Here is a 17,475-nt window from a genome sequence, read left to right on the forward strand (position 1 = left end):
TGTCCTTTAGCCCAAGATCTGCCCCTGCCACCCCAGAGCTGTTGATGGCACCAGCAGACAGGAAACAATGAAGCTCTCAAGCACTGTGCATGGGAGCCATGGGCTGCCAGGCTGCCAGCCGGATTCTGGATGAGTGACTGGGGGTGCATGCCCATTGGGTTATTTTTTGAATCAGACTTTGCATGGCTCATTCCATACTCCTGGGTTCCTGCAGAAGTAGGCTTCTGGAGAGAAGGCACACCTCCCTCTATCAGTCTACAGGCTGTCAGGCTTGTTTTTCTTGATAGGAGGCTTAATCCTTCACCACGTTCAGCACTGGAGTAGAAGGTTTGGGCTCAGATTTCTTAATATTGGATCCTTGATTTTTCTTCTTCTTCTTCTTTAGCCTTTAATTTACTGGAAAAAATTAATAGCAGACACCGTGCTACATAATTTTGCCCAGAGCAGGCTGTGGGTATACAAGAGCCCCACCCTGCAAAGGACAGCAAAGGAAAACAATCCTAAATGGGGCCTGGCAGTCACAACAGGCCTGCTGAGGCAGCTGGCATCTAGCACAGGGCGCAGGAGGGGACCTGCTCGGCTGGTTGTGAATTGTCCAAGGCCACCTGCTCGGCATTCTTCTAGACACGCCCATCCTGCTGGGTGTGTTGCGTGTGCAAGCGTGCACATGGGATCCAGAGTGAGCTAGAGCATGTGGGCCCCTCAGCCCAGTCATGAGGCTCATCTGCTCCACCTCACCCACCAGGCAGATTCTGCTCAAGGGGTCCTTGAAGGGGAAGGCTGAAAAACGATGGCTTGACCACTGTCATAACCAGCCCTGGGCAAGAAACACGGGGCAGGCACCAGATGCACTTGCAGTATCTGCACCTGGCACAGTGCCTGCCACCCGGCACTGCAGAAACGCAAACTGAAACTGGAATGAAGAACAGGGCAAAGTCGCCAGTATGTTAATGGTTAATGGCTCTGAGCCAGCCTGCAAGGGTGTATTTCATTCCCCAACTCCTTTTTTTTCTCAAAAGGTAACAGATTTGTGGTCTTGCTCAAGTTCTTTCAGAAAACATGCAAATTTTTACTGCCTTTTAGCATTCAACATACATTTACCTCCCCTTTCAAGGATTTTAATATACTAAACTCGTATTACATCAGTGAAAAGGAGAGTTTATTCACTCCACATTTTTTTTTTTTTTTTTTCTGAGAAGGAGTCTTGCTGTGTCACCCAGGCTGGAGTACAGTGGCGTGATCTTGGCTCACTGCAACCTCTGCCTCCTGGGTTCAAGCGATTCTCCTGCCTCAGTCTCCCGAGTAGCTGGGACCACAGGCATGCAACACTATGCTTGGCTAATTTTTTTGTATTTTTAGTAGAGACGGGGTTTCACCACATTGACCAGGCTGGTCTCAAACTCCTGACCTCAAGTGATCCGCCCGCCTTGGCTTCCCAAAGTGCTGGTATTACAGGTGTGAGCCACTGCGCCCAGCCTCATTCCACATTTTAACAAAACTAAAAAATGGCTGCACTACCCAGGACATCTGATGGCAGACACATCTAAGATTTGACAGTATTTATTGAGTATTAAATGCCAGGAACAATTCATGGCCTTCTCACACTCCTTTAAGCCTCACAATGGCACTTGGTGCTATTATCGTCCTCACATTATGGCACAGGAAGCCAGAGCAATGTCACCCCAAAGGTAAGGGTTGTAGCTGGCATGGCAGCCCAGACAGGCGGGCTCAGAGCCCCTAGCCCTACCCGCTCTGGCAGTCATTCTGAAGCTCCCTGGGCTCCTTCCCAACACTGACCCCAATGAAACACCAAGCAATGACAACACTTACCAGCAGGGTGATGAGGGTTTGCCAGGAGAGCCTCCAAAACCCATGCACAGGCCTGCCTGGTGCGGTCACCCAGTCCTACCTATAGTTAAGCCTGGCTTAGCCAAATTGGTTTTCTCCCTGAGGAAGTTAACTAGAAACTATTTTTTATTCCCTTCCCAAGGAAACTTTGGGGATGTATGAGTTAGCCGCTGCCCTAGTAAACCCTAGACACTGAAGGAAATTCTCTATTCGCTATCTAGCAGTGTAGACATTGACAAACTCTTTTTTCCTACCTGGGTTTCCTCTTCAGGCTAGAGAAACAGTTTTGAAGAAAGGAATGCTCTAGTTTCATGTTCCCAGAGGCTTTTGAGAATGCATCCTGGTGACCAGACCTGAAAGAGACCCTTGCTCTGGCTGGATTATAAAACCTGCCTGGGGACCAGAGGCCAGCCAAGGCATGCTACAGAAATGAGTGCTGCCCCATGTCATTACCCCTGCTTGGGGCTTCTAAAGGGGCTAGTGTAGGCAGCCCTCAGCTTTCTTCCTTCTCAAGTTTAAAAACTGGGTAGCTCAGCCAGCCCCCTAGAGCATTGGAGGCATGCTGGGAGCACGTAGACTCATCAAGACAGCTCTAAGGGTTGAACTATTTAACAAGCCTGCCTCCCCCACCTTCATCCTGACCTCAGAACCACTTCGCTAATTCAGCTCAGCTGTGCCTAACTTCCCCAACAGTGTCCTTTTGGTTCCCCGGGTTATATTACTGTTGGGAGTCAAACCTGAGTGACTTGAGGACCACCTGAAAGAGCTTGTTAAACTGACTGGTGGGCCACGGCACACTTTAGATCAGAGGGGTTAGAGCCCAGGAATCCTTTTAACAAGCAGCCCTGGGCATGATCCAAGGATCCCACTTTGAGTAACACCACATGGGGCTTCTGAGCAGTTCTGCCTGGGCCTCCAAAAGTGTCCAAAGCTGAGAGATGCCACTGAATCGTGGTGGGAGGGAATGGGCAGAGCCTCGCTCGAGTTGACACCAGATCTAATTAATGTACCCACAGGGGCTGCTTTAGTCTTGAAGAGTTTGTCAGTCCAGTCCTGGTGTCACCTTGCTCTCTTTAGTCACTGTGCCTGGTAAGGATGGGGCACATCTCTGAGGAGTGGGAAGCATTTGTGATATACCAAGAAGTCAACCCTTACTCACTTTAGGAAAGGTGTCTGGGAGCTGGCTTTTTCCACCTTGCTGAGTCAGCCCTGGTTACATGTTTTGTGTAGATAATGACAGCAGAGGCACCTCAGTGCTTGCTTGGTCCTGAGGTCAAGCACATTATAAGCATTATCTCATTTAAGCCTCATAACCATCTCATGAGGCTAGTGCTATTATTATCCTCATTTTATAGATAAAGATGCTGAGGCTGGGAGAAGTAACACAGCCACCGAGTGGCAGAGACAGGACTGTGAACCCAGCCAGTCTGCTTTCAGAGGCCAAGCATAAAACACACATGATACTATCAGAAACAGAATTCTGCTTACTTCAGTCCCAGTTCAGGGCTCTGGCTCCTATTGTCTACTCAGTCTTGTTTTTTAAACCTGTCTCAGCTAAGATGACAGCTCTGTGAGCTTAGATTCTTTACCTAAGAAGTTGTCGATGTTTTACAATGGGGTTAGCATATCAAGAACTTTAAAAACTGGGCCATTCTAAATACCCTTGCACTTGGGGCAACTGTAAAGGTAGGGAAATAGCACGCTTAACAGACCCCTCAGTGAAGCCACCTGCCACAGTGACCAAGCAAATCTACAGCTTATCTGGTTTTGTGCAAGTGAGTGTCCAGAGTAATATAAAAAATAAACCAGAGATTACCATTACTGTGAGAGAGTAAGCTATGGTCAGACTTTGGTATCCTGAGGGAATACTCACACTCGCTTCCTAGACACACATACCAGAAGGGGCTTGCTTGGCTGTGACTTTGACTTGTCCTTTTCAGCTGAGCAGTTTCCAGGCGGAGCTCCCCTGCCCTGTGTTCCTGTCCAGGAAGCTGCTTCCAGTGGTACCTCCACCCTGTGCCAAAGTCCGCTCACCATGTCAATCAGGTGGTTTGGATTTTCCTAGGTGAACCAGCCACCTAGCCACTGTGCCCCTTGTCTGAACTGGTTTACTGACATCTAGAGAAGCCTAAACTCAATCCTTTGTCCAGCCAATACACTGGAGCCAGGGACTGGCTCTCAGGGACACCACCTGTTCTCATGCTGGCTTGACTGCCCTTTCCTGTTTGCTATCTCCCTACTGGGTGCCAGCTTCACATGCCTTCCATCTCTGCATCAACACGGCTTCACCCACAGCTCACTTCTAACACCAATAAGCCCAGATATACAAAGAGATATAGTTAAGGGCAATGAAAAAGAGGAAAGCATGTTAACCTTGAGGGCTTTAGGCAATAACCTGATTCTCATTTCCATTTCTTCCTTATTGCAGTTTCTTTCCTCTATCTTGAAAAGAAGTGCCTTTATAAATGGGATCTTGCTTTCCCAGCATTTTTCTTTTCCTTAATGTAATCCTGGCCTTTGGAGGCTTGATCATGTTTCAAATTGACATGACCCATCTGCCCGAGCTCCCATTAAACAAAAAAAATATTACGGATTTGACATACAATTGATAGGAGCCACAGTGCTCTCCACCACTCTAAAGATGGTGACAAATCCAAGAACTGATTTGACTTGACTTCCTCTCTGGGTCTAGGAACAGCAGTATTTCCTGTCAGCCAGACAGGAAAACCAACACTGAGCTGCGTTCTGGCCATAATTCCTTTTTCTTCCAAGGTCAAACAAGTTCAGGCTGGTGTTGGGTCCCAGTCTGAGTAGAGCTAACTCGGTGCAGTTGGAGCCTTCTTGACTTCCAGTCCTTGGCAGCTCTGCTGCCTCCTCTTAATAAACTGGAACTATCTAGAAACTGAAAGGTCCTGGAAAACAGCCACCTTTGAACTGGGCACTCATTACCAGGAGAACCTGAACCACAGCTCTGGGCTACCAATTCCCCCAAAGGTCACTTGCTTAGCAGAAACTAGATCTAAAAATGTTGCCACAGCTAAGGCTACATCCCTGTTGAACCTCAAAAGCCTCATCCAATGAACAAAGCCATCATCACCCATTTACTCTCTCAGGCTGAGCTGAGAAAGGGGAAGCAACTCTGGCTTATGGCTGCTCCTGGTTCTGCAAGACCAGGTAAGCCACCTCCACTTCTCACTCAGACTTACATTGAGGCCCTAACAGCTTCCAGAGGGGTCTCTCATCAACCACCTTGGCCTTAACAAGGGTAAGAAGACACCACCACCAAGAAGGATAAAATAAGTTTTTATTTATAGTCTTATAGTAAAGGGGGAAGCCTTAACTTGCAAGACAATTCTTCGGCAGTATGTACAACATACTTTTTATTTCCATGGAATGGAATCAAACACGAACTGAGACTACAGAGTATACACTAGAAATCAGCAAATGCCAGGAACGGAGTAGGAAAAAGACAAAGAAATGAGGCCTAAACACACAAAACCCTTCACTGGGATCTGCTGACCACAGCCAGAACCAGGGCTGGATCACACAATGGAGACAGGTTCCAGGACAGTAGGAAAGGAAGTGGGGTGAGGGCTGGGAAGGGTCCGCACTGGGGTGCGGGTTTAGTACCAGGTAAATTGCTCTTGGTATTTACATACAAAATCAGCTGGCTCTATTTCTTAGAAATACACACGGGAAGAAAGAAAGATTTCATCATTACTTTATGAATCTGTCGCTTTGCAAGACCGACATCATCAGAAATAGGTACAATTCACTCAGATTCAAATTTAAGTAGCAGGAAATAAATATCAAAACATCATCACTGGCCCTCAATACAAAACCTCTATGCCACCCAAAACACCCTCCCTGTCCCAACCCCAAATGGCCACTCCCTGGTGGCTGCTGCTTCACTGCTGCCATCTCCCATACATACCACGAGAGTGTCACACGGCCCTCCGTGAGGCTGGCGCCGCAGGCTTAAACAGCTGGCTGAGAGAAGCAGGAGTGAAACATGCCAGCGACTCTGTGCTGCGAATCTGTCCCCACTTTCTTTTTATACCACAAACTTCTTTAAGGATCTGGTCTTTCAATAGGAGCGATACATAGCTTTTTAGAAAAAGGAAAAAAAAAAAAAACCCTTAAAAAGGAGGAGGGTTCATTCTGATTACTCCAAACCGGTCATCTTCTCAAAGTAGAGCAGTTCAGATTCACAAAGTCTATCAGAGGTGAGGGCGGGCCAGGAGGCCACCTGGGCAGGGCAGGCATCCCCCGGGCATGTGCCCGGCAGGGCTGGAGGAGCTGGTAGGGTGGGCAGGACACTATGTGCTCAGAGGTCCGGCCGGTCGTCTGTCCTCCACAGAAAAAGCTGCCAAGTTGGGGTGTTTTGGTTTAAAAATTCCTGTTGGGGACAGGGAATCCCTGAAGGGAATACATTAAAAAATATACAGTGGAAATGGGGAAGGAGAACGAGAGCTGTTGTCCAAGAGCTTCTACGTAAAAATAAAAATTTAAAAAAAAAAGGGAGAAAGAGAAAAATAAAGAGTCTCTTAAATGGTTCTGAGGGTTCTACCAATGAACTGAAAGGAGGATGAGACGATGGAGACAGACAGTTTTTATTGCTGGCCTGCCCCGAGTGGCTTAGCTGGCCTCCATCCGGAGCTTCTTCCTGCTTTGGGGCTCTTCAGGCTCAGACTCCGAGCTGGAGTCTGAGCCCCCATCGAAGGCAGAGATGGTGCTGCCCTTGGCGTTGGTGTAGAGGCTGTTGTCTGAGGAGGGGTAGTTGGTCTGCAGTTGGGCACTTGACCTCGCCTTCTCCAGTGCACGGACTAAAAGGCAACCAAGGGAGTGTGTTACTGCCTTCTGGAGACTTGGGGAGTAACCGAGTCTCAGACTCAGGGTCCAGCCTGTTCTTCCTAAGGGCTTGCTTGTTGGCCCCCGAGGCTCAAGATGCTCAGAAGTAGCTCCCTTTGGGTGGCTGTTCACTCACACACTTCATTTCCCTCCCGCCTTTCCCAGCTGGACCTGGGAGCCAGCAGACACTCTGCAATCCCACCCAACTCTGAAGAGAAGGCTTGTGATGTCACCGTCCTGCCGTGGAAGCCCCGTGGAGAGACTGGAGCGTGAGCTCCCTGTGGGATTCAGCAGTGCAATAACAGAGAAGAAGCTGGCCCAGGAGCATGAGGCTCCACAAGGTGTGAGGCCACACAACAGCAGGAAAGGATGACATAAGACATATCAGCCAAAGAACAGTTTTGGCTTAGCTCTCGTGTACAAGATCCACTTGGAATGACAAGCTGGACACTTGGAAGCAAGTCACCAATACACATAAAATACCTGGGCTTTTCAAATAGCCCCTACATGCAGGCTGCCTGGCCCAGTAACCAACCCACTGACACCACCCACTGCCCATCCCTTGGTTCAGCTCAGCTTGAGCCTGGAAGGTCAACCCATTTAATTTATTTTATTTTATTTTATTTTATTTGAGGTTTTCTAACCCAGGTGGTTACTTGCATTTCCTTTTACTTGCATCTTCCATGAGGGAGGAAGAGAAGTGAATTCCCCAGGAACAAAGAACTTGATCAGCTCTCGCTTTCCCCTGTGGTTGTAGGAAAAGGCGGGTGTGAGCATTGAGAACAGCATGGGCCTAGCCCATAGGCTGCCCTGATTGGACTACCATTGACAATGGGGAGGGCTCACTGTCCCTGAACACCTGGAGTCTCTGGTACTTACACAGCACATTCCACTCCAAGGACCTCAAAGCTCTTTTCAGACACCTGATGCCAGGTATGATCCCTACTGCAGGCAGAGCACCTGAGCCCCAAGAAGGGGAGAGGTCAGGCTAGAAAAGATACAAGTCTCCAGATGTCCAACTTCCTAGCTTCCACTGTCTCCTCACTGGCGCCTCAGGTCCTTCCTCAGGACGGCTCTAACACTCAGCTACTCAGGCCCCAAGAAGCAGGACCAAGCCTGCTACTGAGCACATACTCCATGACTGGCTCTGACTCTGCAGGCCCAGGTGTCAAAGCCTGACCTGGCTGGAGCACAGCAGGGCCAGCTGCCCCACGAGCTCGGGTGCTCACCTTGCTGCTCCAGAAGAGCATTCTGCCGCTTGAGGTCGTCAATATCTTGCTGGTGTGTGTGGTTTTTCCTTCGCATATACTGGATATATTCTGTGGCTTTGTCTAGGATTTGGGCCCGGGATGCCTGTGGCAATATGAGAAAAAGCACAGGGGACAAAATAAAAACCCAATCCAGGCAGTGAGGGAACCTGGCCTGCAGCAACTGCTTGGGTGGCTGGAAACGAGAGGGTAAGGTGGGAAAAGGCTGAAGAAATACAATAATGGCTACTGTAGGCTTTATTTATTTATTTATTTATTTATTTATTTATTTGAGACAGAGTTTCGCTCTTGTTGCCCAAGCTGGAGTGCAACAGCATGATCTTGGCTCACAGCAACCTCCGCCTCCTGGGTTCAAGTGATTCTCCTGCCTCAGCCTCCTGAGTAGCTAGGATTATAGGCGTGCGCCACCACGCCCAGCTAATTTTTTTGTATTTTTAGTAGAAATGGGGTTTCACCATGTTAGCCAGGCTGGTCTCAAACTCCTGGCCTCAGGTGATCTGCCCACCTTGGCCTCCCAAAGTGCTGGGATTATAGGTCACAGGCGTGAGCCACTGCGCCCAGCCTGTTGTTGTTGTTGTTGTTTTGGAGACGTAGTCTCGCTCTGTTGCCGAGGCTGGAGTAGAGTGGTGTGATCTCAGCTCACTGCAACCTCCACCTCCCAGGTTCAAGTGATTCTTCTGCCTCAGCCTCCAGAGTGGCTGGGATTACAAGTACATGCCACGTTGCCTGGCTAATTTTTACATTTTTAATAAAGATGGGGTTTCACCATGTTGGCCAGACTGGTCTCAAACTCCTCACCTCAGGTGATCCACCCGCCTCGGCCTCCCAAACTGCTGGGATTACAGGCACGAGCCACTGCATCCGCGAAGGCCTTCTTTGTGACATACAAGGTGCCAAGTGCTTTACAGAGCTTAACTCACAAGATTAGTCTCAGAGGTAGCTCTACTAAGAACCCAAGGATCAGAGAAGTACACCGCTTTATTCAAAATCACCAGCTGGACAGTGGCATGGCCTGGATTTAAACTCAGAGCCATCTGACTCCTGAATTGTACTCCTCCCATCTCCTCTGGTTCTTTAGGTTGCTTTAAAGTCTTTAGCTTGGCTATGTCTGGAAACATTAAAATACTACTTAAACGAAAGCTTTAGGTCACTAATTCTGCTAGGGCCTGGCTTGAGACAGGAATGGGTACAATGTGTTTCATCAAGACCCAAGATTCCAGCCAAACTCTGAAACCACTGTTAACTATTCCGAACTGAACAATGCTGCTGTGTCACTACTTCAGCCTTCCTGGCTAAAGAGACTTTCATAAAAAGCTGTCGGTGCTTGATGTCAACACAGGAAGAGCATGAGATTGGGCCATTTCAGGAAACAACCACACCTCTACAATGGCTGTGGGTTGCCTGGGTACTGCCTTGCTAGAGTAAGTTCGTAAGTCAATAACATGGATGTCATGTTACTGTGCCCCTAGACATCAAACTTGTCTGGGAGATTCTCTCCAGGCTACAAACATAGTCAGAGTTACTTACGGCCAGGCAGCCAGCCAAACTGGTAGAATAGTACAAAGCCAAGCGAAGCTCAAGGCAGGGTAGCCTAGTAGCTTAAGTATGGCCTTCCAGCTAGAGACTCCTGAGCAGCCGGAAAGCTTCTTACTCAGGGTAGGGAGTGCTTGACAATTCTGTATTACAAGCCCAATGGGTCCTAAACAACCAGAACACAACAGCGGGAGAAAGACAAAGAAAACATGTACACCGTGGCTAGCAAAACCAGATCTACTCATATTAAATCCTAACAATCTCAATTTATAGGCCTCAGTTTGGGCTGAGTTTCAGAAAGGTTTGTAAGGCCCGTGCTTATTCATAAGTCCTCACAAGTACTAGAATTTCCAGGCTTTCCTCTTTAGCACCCTTAAGGTAATTTCCTCAAGGAAATTGTTCATAATCAACCATTTTTATCAGGTGCAAATTACGTACAAGGTACTAGGCAGATACTGTGGGGAAACAAAATGTATTAGTCATGGCTTCTTTGCCCCAAAGCTTACTTACTATCTAGTTGAGGAGATAAATATGTCTATAGATGGAAATATCACAGGGCAGTGCTGACAAGCGTAACCTGACTAGCAGAGACTAGAGACACCGCGGGAAAGATGGCTTCTGGCTGGGGTGATTACCTACTGTGTGCTACGCACTGGCCTTGGTGCTGCATGTGTGCATGCAACACGCTCCTATCTGAAATGGTGAGCCCTGTGTTAGACCAAGGTGGCGTTTGGAATAGCATAGTCAAGATGGGATGGGGAAAAAGTGAGATGTGTTTCTTTAGTTGAGTCAGTCAGCTTATGTAGAAGGAATGAGAATTCCTAGCCTAGCAATGGATACTTCAGACACTGTTTCCCATTTCTACAAAGGGGCCTTATTAGGGTTTATTAGGTGACAAAATGGGGTGGAAAAAAGGAGCACATAATTAGAAGGGACTAATTAAAATACCTTCCTCTCTGGATACTGGAGATGGAATGAAAAATGATTAGTATTGATAAGAGGTGGTAGAGTGGCAAGGAAGAATTTGGGAATTAGAGGACAGAGGAGTTCTCTGCATGCTTGTCATTAATGGGTTCTGTAGCTGCAGACACATTTCTCACCTTGCCTATTCCTCATCTGACTAGAAATTCTCTAAGACCCCATCTAGCCCTCCAAAGTCTACCCTTTCCATCACTGACGTAATTTACATCTCTCTTTTTAAATTTGCCTATGTAAAAGCTATTTTTTCAACTAACAGTTCCCAGAAGGCAACATTAGCTCTTAACTACCCATGTGCATCTGGGACAAGGGAAAAAATGCACAATCTCTGAAACCAGAGAGCACTTGCAAATGTTCAGTGATAACTTTTAATGAATGACCAGACTGAGTAACAGCCTTTTTGCTACCAGTTTCTCCTTCAAATATTTATACATGAAACCAGGGAATTAGGATCAAGAAGTGAAAAGTGAGCAGTAAGCACAGCAAAACAAGCCAGAAGAGAGAAAAAGATCTGTGAGGGATGGCAGTTTCCATTTCAGGGTAGTTTTTGGATGAAGATAAAATTCATAGATGTTCAGAACATAGTGTCTTGGGAACAACAGGAGTCCAAAGAAGGCTGGATTGGTTTAAACTCAGAACGAGGCCTTCAGAATGCTAAGCACAGCCCTTCCTCCATCCTCTGCTGAAAGCAGAAGTGCCCCTGGTCACTTAGGGTGCCCTGATCCCTCAGCAAGTCCAAAAGAATGGTTCAGAGTTAACTTTATTTTACTCTTCCCAGGGTACCCAACAAGAATTAAGGCCCAACAAGAAAAAAATTTAAAGCACAAAATATAGAAATACCCCAAATTTGCATGTGCATGTAGTCCAGGAAAGAAAAAGCAAAAGGCTGAAGCTAAAAATGCTAGACTCACCTGCAATCCTCCCCTCCCATCTTTCCACTCCATACAAGATCATGTGGCCAAACACAGCATGAAGGTGGGGGCAGGGCCTTCCTTGTCTTTATGAGTTTATAATATGTGACCAGCAAACACGAAGCCAGCAAGAAACCCTGGGATTTATGGCATGGACTATGGAATAACCCTGGACTTTCAGTTTCTGTTTTCTGAAAATTGCTCTAAGTCAGCTGAGTCAACTGCGTATCTTCATGTGAGTGTGACTGATCAGATAGAACTTGGTAAGTCAACATGTCCACAGAGCAAGTGCTGCCTTGGGTACTCAGTAAAAGCCTGAAAATTTTTTTCCTGATGGTTTTATAATTAGCAGAATCATAATTTTGATTCTGTCTTTGTGAACAGAAATGGCTCTTTAAATGGCTTGGATGGAGCCCTGAGACAGGGTGGATAGTGGCTGAAGGGACTGAAGAGGTAGCCAGGCCTCCCATGTAGCCATGTGCGTAAACGCAAAGGGCTCAGCAGGCCTCTCTCTCACCTCTGGGAGCCACACAAAAGGATACTGGGCAGCCTTGCCAGATCTTGCTCCAAAGCCATGGCTGCACATAGCAACACAAATGACAATGATGATGGGGGTGGTAACAATGGCAGCACTAACACTTACTGAGTACTTACTAAGTGTCAGGCATCCTCACACAACCTTCTGATGTTTTCCCTATTTTATAAATGAGGAAACCGAGACACAGAGCTGTAATTTACCCAATGTTATGTAAACTAATAGGAAGTTGAGTCAGGATTTGAATCCAAGCCTCCAGGACACTCATACTTTGGGAACACAGGGGAAGCTATGGAACTAATTTAAAAAGATCAATAGAATTGCAGGGACAGTGTTGTCATGGAGGGGAAAGTTGGAGGAGGAAAAGGACTACGAAAGTCACCGGATTTGCCTACAAGGATGTCAACGGAAGACCCTAGTGAAGGTGGTTTTCTTGGAGGAGTAACAGCCAAAGCCCAATGGTAAATTGTCTCTGCACCAGTAACAGGCATAAGAATTGAGTTGCAAGTGAGGCAATGATGAAGACTAGTCTTCAGAATTTGGTTGAAAAGTAAGAAGTAGGCCAGGTGCAGTGGCTCATGCCTGTAATCCCAGCACCCTGGGAGGCTGAAGTGGGAGGATCACTAGGGCTCAGGTGTTGGGGACCAGCCTAGAAAACACAGCAAGACACTTGGGCTCTATAAAAAAATCAAAAGATTAGCCGGGCATGGTGGTACACGAATGTGGTCCCAGCTACTTGGGAGGCAAAGGTGGGAGGATCTCTTGAGCCCATGGGGCTGAAGCTGCAGTGAGACAGGCTTGTGCCAACACACTCCAGCCTGAAAAACAGAGTGAGACCCTGCATAAAAAAAAAAAAGTGAAAAATGGTAGTTTGTAATAGCAGGATAGCAGCATTGAAGGAAGGTTATTTTTCTTTCTATTTTAAAGACAGGTGAGAACTAAACAGGCTTCTAGGAGAAACACATTGAAAAGAAAAGCCTCAAGATGCAAGCGAGCTTGAGAGAACTGACCTAACCATCTGGTCTGGAGGGCGGAAGTGGAAGGTTAGGTGGGGGATGTCAGCTTCCCACAGTACACTGCTGGCTTCATTACCTCTTGGCAGCCCAGAAGGATAAAAGCAAAATGAACAACGTAGAAGACCCAGGGTGTGGCAGAGGGTCTGCCAGGTTCCTGTCCCTCCTACTGTTTATGCTGCAGCTACGTGTCCATTTGCATTCCCTCCCAAGGCATTAAGCAGACAGAGAGAAGGCCAACCCTCTCAAGCAGAGGCACCCACTCAGACCTCTGCTTTTGAACAGCATCCACCCACCCCACACATCACAGCAAGAACTGACTACATATGTCACAAAAGGCCTCAGACCCAAAAGACTTGGATTCTAAATAGAACCGTTTAAGGCCCCAAATGACTCCTGAAGTTGTTAGCACTGATGCTTCAGATGAAGTCCAAGGTTATTAAATCTCATTTAAGGCAATGGTTCTCAAAAATTTTCAATGTAAGGCAAGAGTTCCAAATATTTCTGGAGTTATAAATTTTATCACAGTAACTTGGATTTCTGTAAAACTTCAAGTTGTTTTAGAAAGTGGGTGGGGAGAGGTGAGGAAAAGAATAGTAGTGCTAGATTGTTAACATTAGGAACACCACTGCCCTTCCCTAGGGTCCCAGTGCTGACGTGAGAAACAATAATCTTAACTCTACTGAACACTTTTCCTCTTCAGTGCCCAAAACAGATGCCAGTGGGCTGATGTTACAGCTGTCTTGTTCCCCTAAGAACCAAAATGCCATATCTGGAGGGATGAAAAAAGAGGTACTGCTGGACTCAACAACTGACATCTGTTTTATTTTGTACTAGTTATTTTAGAGAAAATGAAACCATTTATTTTCTGAAACCTGTGTAAGCTTTTACACATACGAAGGTAAAGGGAGGGCCCAGGGCTAAACTGGTGTACATTTCCATGTGAACAAGCCATCTTTTGAAAACCAAAACGAAAGAATATGCACAATAAATTTGGATCCACATTAAACTAGTTCATTCAAAAATGGAACCCCATCAATGCCAGCAAAGGAGGCTGGAAGGTTGTAAGGCCAGAGTCAGCACAGACCCATGGCTCCTTGAAGGCTTCCTGCTGCCAGGGCCTCCCCAGCCACAGGGCCATTTTGCTGATTACCAGGGAAAGGCAGAGCTATCAGCCCTCAAGCAGCTTAATTAAAGCCAGGAGTAAGACATTTGTGTAAGGGGTCAAAACAATCATTTTTTAAATCTTGCATTCTTTTTTCTTGTGCATTTGGTAGCTTGAAATGAAGGTGTGGCATTTCTGCATCAAACTTTGACGATGAAGGACAGGAGTACACAATTTCCAAAAGAGGAAATAGAGCTAGTAAATAAACATGTGGAAAAGCAATTAATTTCACAAGTAATAAACAGAATACAAAATTACTAACTTTTGTTTACTGAATTAGTTACCCTCTTCCAAAAAAAAAAATTCCAGTGATAATGAAACTGGTACTCTCAAAACACTACCAAAAGACTACTCTTTAGAATTTGCTTGAAAAAAAGAAAGAAATGGAAGAAAGAGGATATAAAAACAATCCTCTTGGAAAGCATTTTGGCAACACACGGAAAAAGGTCAGATGCTCACACCCCTCAACCCAGAAATCCAACTTCTTGGAGTCTATGGAAATGGCTACATATACAGAGATGTCCATATTATAATTATAAATTTTAAATTTTAAAAACTGAATGCAACCCCAGTAGCCCAAAAGAAACATGCCTAATGACTAAACATGAGCACACTGTATGACCTGGGGAAAAAATATATTATGTAAAAGCAGCAAGCTATAAATAGTACTTTCCCTGTGGGAAGCATGTAGATGAAGAGACCAGGAAGGAATACACAAATTGATAACACTATATTTCCTTGCTTGTTAGACTCCATCAATAAATCCATGGATTGAACAATAGCAGCTTTTGGGGAGAAAAAAAAGGAGGCAGGTTTCTTTTCACATCCACTTTAAGATGATGTCTAATTTTAGTCACATTAAATGGGGCAGGGGGGTACAGAGAGTCTATTTTTGGATTATACTATCTGATCTGATAGTCACTAGCCACATGTGGCTAATAAACACTTGAAATGTGAGTACTCTGAATTGAGATGTGCTGTTAAGTTGAATTTTAAGACTTGGTGAATAAATAATTTTAAATATATTGATTACATGTTGAGATCATACTTACTTTTGAATATTAGGCTAAATAAATTATATTATTCAAATTTTTACCTGTTTAACTTTTTAATTGGTTCTACTCGAAAATTTAATTGTATTTAAGTTACATTTAAAATGCATTTGTGACTCATGCTAAATTTCTGTTGGGCAGCATTTGTCAAAGCCAAAGGGAAGGCTGTAGTTGTGTTAGAGGAAGGAGGGATTCATGTTTTTTCTTCTTCCCATTTTTCTAAAGTTTTTGCAATTTTGTTGGAGAAAACAAAAATGCTAAAGGCAAGGCCTAGTAATCAATCTCTATCCTTCCGAATCTCAAGATGCGAAAAATGTTAGGTGAAGAGCTCTCTAGTACTCTTGGGGGAGTGAGACCTCTCTCATTCTGTATGACAGTCTCCCAGAAGGAATAATTAGATTTCTGCCCTACAGGAGCATACCATTTAATTAGGTGATAAGTTAATCACAGAAATTAGGGAGACTGAGGAGAGGTCCCACAAAAGGCCACAGAGGTTCAAGGGAGAGTTCTAAGGGAGGGGCAGTATTTGATATTGGCCTCTAAGGCAAGGAGCTGGAGACTGAGGGAAGGGGGGAACTCAGGAAATAGAGGACAGGCTGCAGGTAGGCCTTGTGAGCAGGGCTCATCAATATGGAACCCCCAAGTCACCCGGGCAGTGTGGCTGGGGTTGGACCTTGAGAAAAGCAAAGCACTCAGATAAGCTGAGAATGAAATTCCTGGGCAAACAGAAGAGGGATTGATATGGTTTGGCTGTGTCCCTATCCAAATCTCATCTTGAATTTAACTCCCACAATTCCCATGTGTCGTGGGAGGAACCTAGTGAGCGGTAATTGAATCATGGCGGTTGGTCTTTCCCATGTTGTTCTTGTGATAGTGAATAAATTTCGTGAGAGCTGATGGTTTTAAAAACAGCTGTTTCCCTGCACAAGTTCTCTTCGCCTGCTGCCATCCATGTAAAACGTGACTTGCTTCTCCTTGCCTTCCGCCATGATTGTGAGGCCTCCCCAGCCATATGTAACTGTAAGTCATTAAACCTCTTTCTTTTGCAAATTGCCCAGTCTCAGGTATGTCTTTATCAGCAGCATGAAAATGGACTAAATGCAGTAAATTGGTACCAGTAGAGTAGGGCACTGCTGAAAAGATACCTGAAAATGTGGAAGCAACTTTGGAACTAGGTAACAGGGAGAGGTTGGAACAATTTGAAGGGCTCAGAAGAAGAAGACAGAAAAATGTGGGAAAGTTTCGAACTTCCTAAGGACTTGTTGAATGGCTTTGCCCAAAATGCTGATAATGATATGCACAATAAAGTCCAGGCTGAGGTGGTCTCAGATGGAGATGAGGAACTTGTTGAGAACTAGAGCAAAGGTGACTCCTGTTACATTTCAGCAAAGAGATTGGCAGCATTATGCCCCTACACTAGAGATATGTGGAACTTTGAACTTCACAGAGATGATTTAGGGTATCTGGAGGAAGAAATTTCTAAGCAGCAAAGCATTCAAGAGGTGACTTGGGTGCTGTAAAAGGCATTCAGTTTTATAAGAGAAGCAGAGCATAAAAGTTCAGAAAATTTGTAGCCTGACAATGTGATAGAAAAGAAAATCCCATTTTCTGAGAAGAAATTCAAGCCAGCTGCAGAGATTTGCATAAGTAATGAGAAGCCGAATGTTAATCCCCAAGACAAAGGGGAAAATGTCTCCAGGGCATGTCAGAGATCTTCACAGCAGCTGTTCCCATCACAGACCCAGAGGCCTAGGAGGAAAAACTGGTCTTGTGGGCTGGGCCCAGGGTCCACATGTTGCATGCAGCCTAGGGACTTGGTGCCCTGCATCCCGGCCACTCCAGTCGTGGCTGAAAGGGCCCAATGCAGAGCTCAGGTTGTGGCTTCAGAGGGTGCAAGCCCCAAGCCTTGGCAGCTTCCACATGGTATTGAGCCTGGGAGTGAACAGAAGTCAAGAATTGGGGTTTGGGAACCTCTGCCTAGATTTCAGAGGACGGAGTATGGAAACACCTGTATGTCCAGGAAGAAGTTTGCTGAAGGGACAGGGCCCTCATGGAGGACCTCTGCTACGGCAGTGCAGACAGGAAATGTGGGGTCAGAGCCCCCACACAGAGTCTCTACTGGGGCCCTCTCTAGTGGAGCTGTGAGAAGAGTGCCACCATCCTGCAGACCCCAGAATGGTAGATCCACTGACTGACAGCTTGCACTGTGCACCTGGAAAAGCTGCAGACACTCAATGCCAGCCTGTGAAAGCAGCCAGGAAGGAGGCTGTACCTTGCAAAGCCACAAGGGTAGAGCTATGCAAGACCAAAGGAACCCACCT

General features: G+C 46.1%; 1 protein-coding gene across 12 annotated transcripts in view; it reads right to left on the minus strand.

Annotated features, from left to right (window-relative positions):
- The window catches only part of MAX (MYC associated factor X), a 97,919-nt gene that overhangs the window by 64,992 nt on the left and 15,452 nt on the right, over nt 1-17,475 (minus strand). For 2 of the 12 annotated variants that reach the window (XR_004067202.3, XR_010130863.1), the window contains 3 exons: nt 7,929-8,052; nt 7,360-7,444; nt 6,560-6,674 (listed from right to left, as the gene is read on the minus strand). The exons of 2 other annotated variants lie outside the window; for them this stretch is intronic. Coding sequence is in view for 7 of the 10 variants with exons in the window: in XM_031001811.3 (XP_030857671.1) it covers nt 6,487-6,674; nt 7,929-8,052 (312 nt within the window). In the remaining 3 variants the exon portion in view is untranslated. 8 more of the 12 variants (XM_031001811.3, XM_031001813.3, XM_055362077.2 and 5 more) reach the window with 5 other exon arrangements.

This window comes from Gorilla gorilla, chromosome 15, assembly GCF_029281585.2.
Source record: "Gorilla gorilla gorilla isolate KB3781 chromosome 15, NHGRI_mGorGor1-v2.1_pri, whole genome shotgun sequence".
NCBI lineage: Eukaryota > Metazoa > Chordata > Mammalia > Primates > Hominidae > Gorilla > Gorilla gorilla.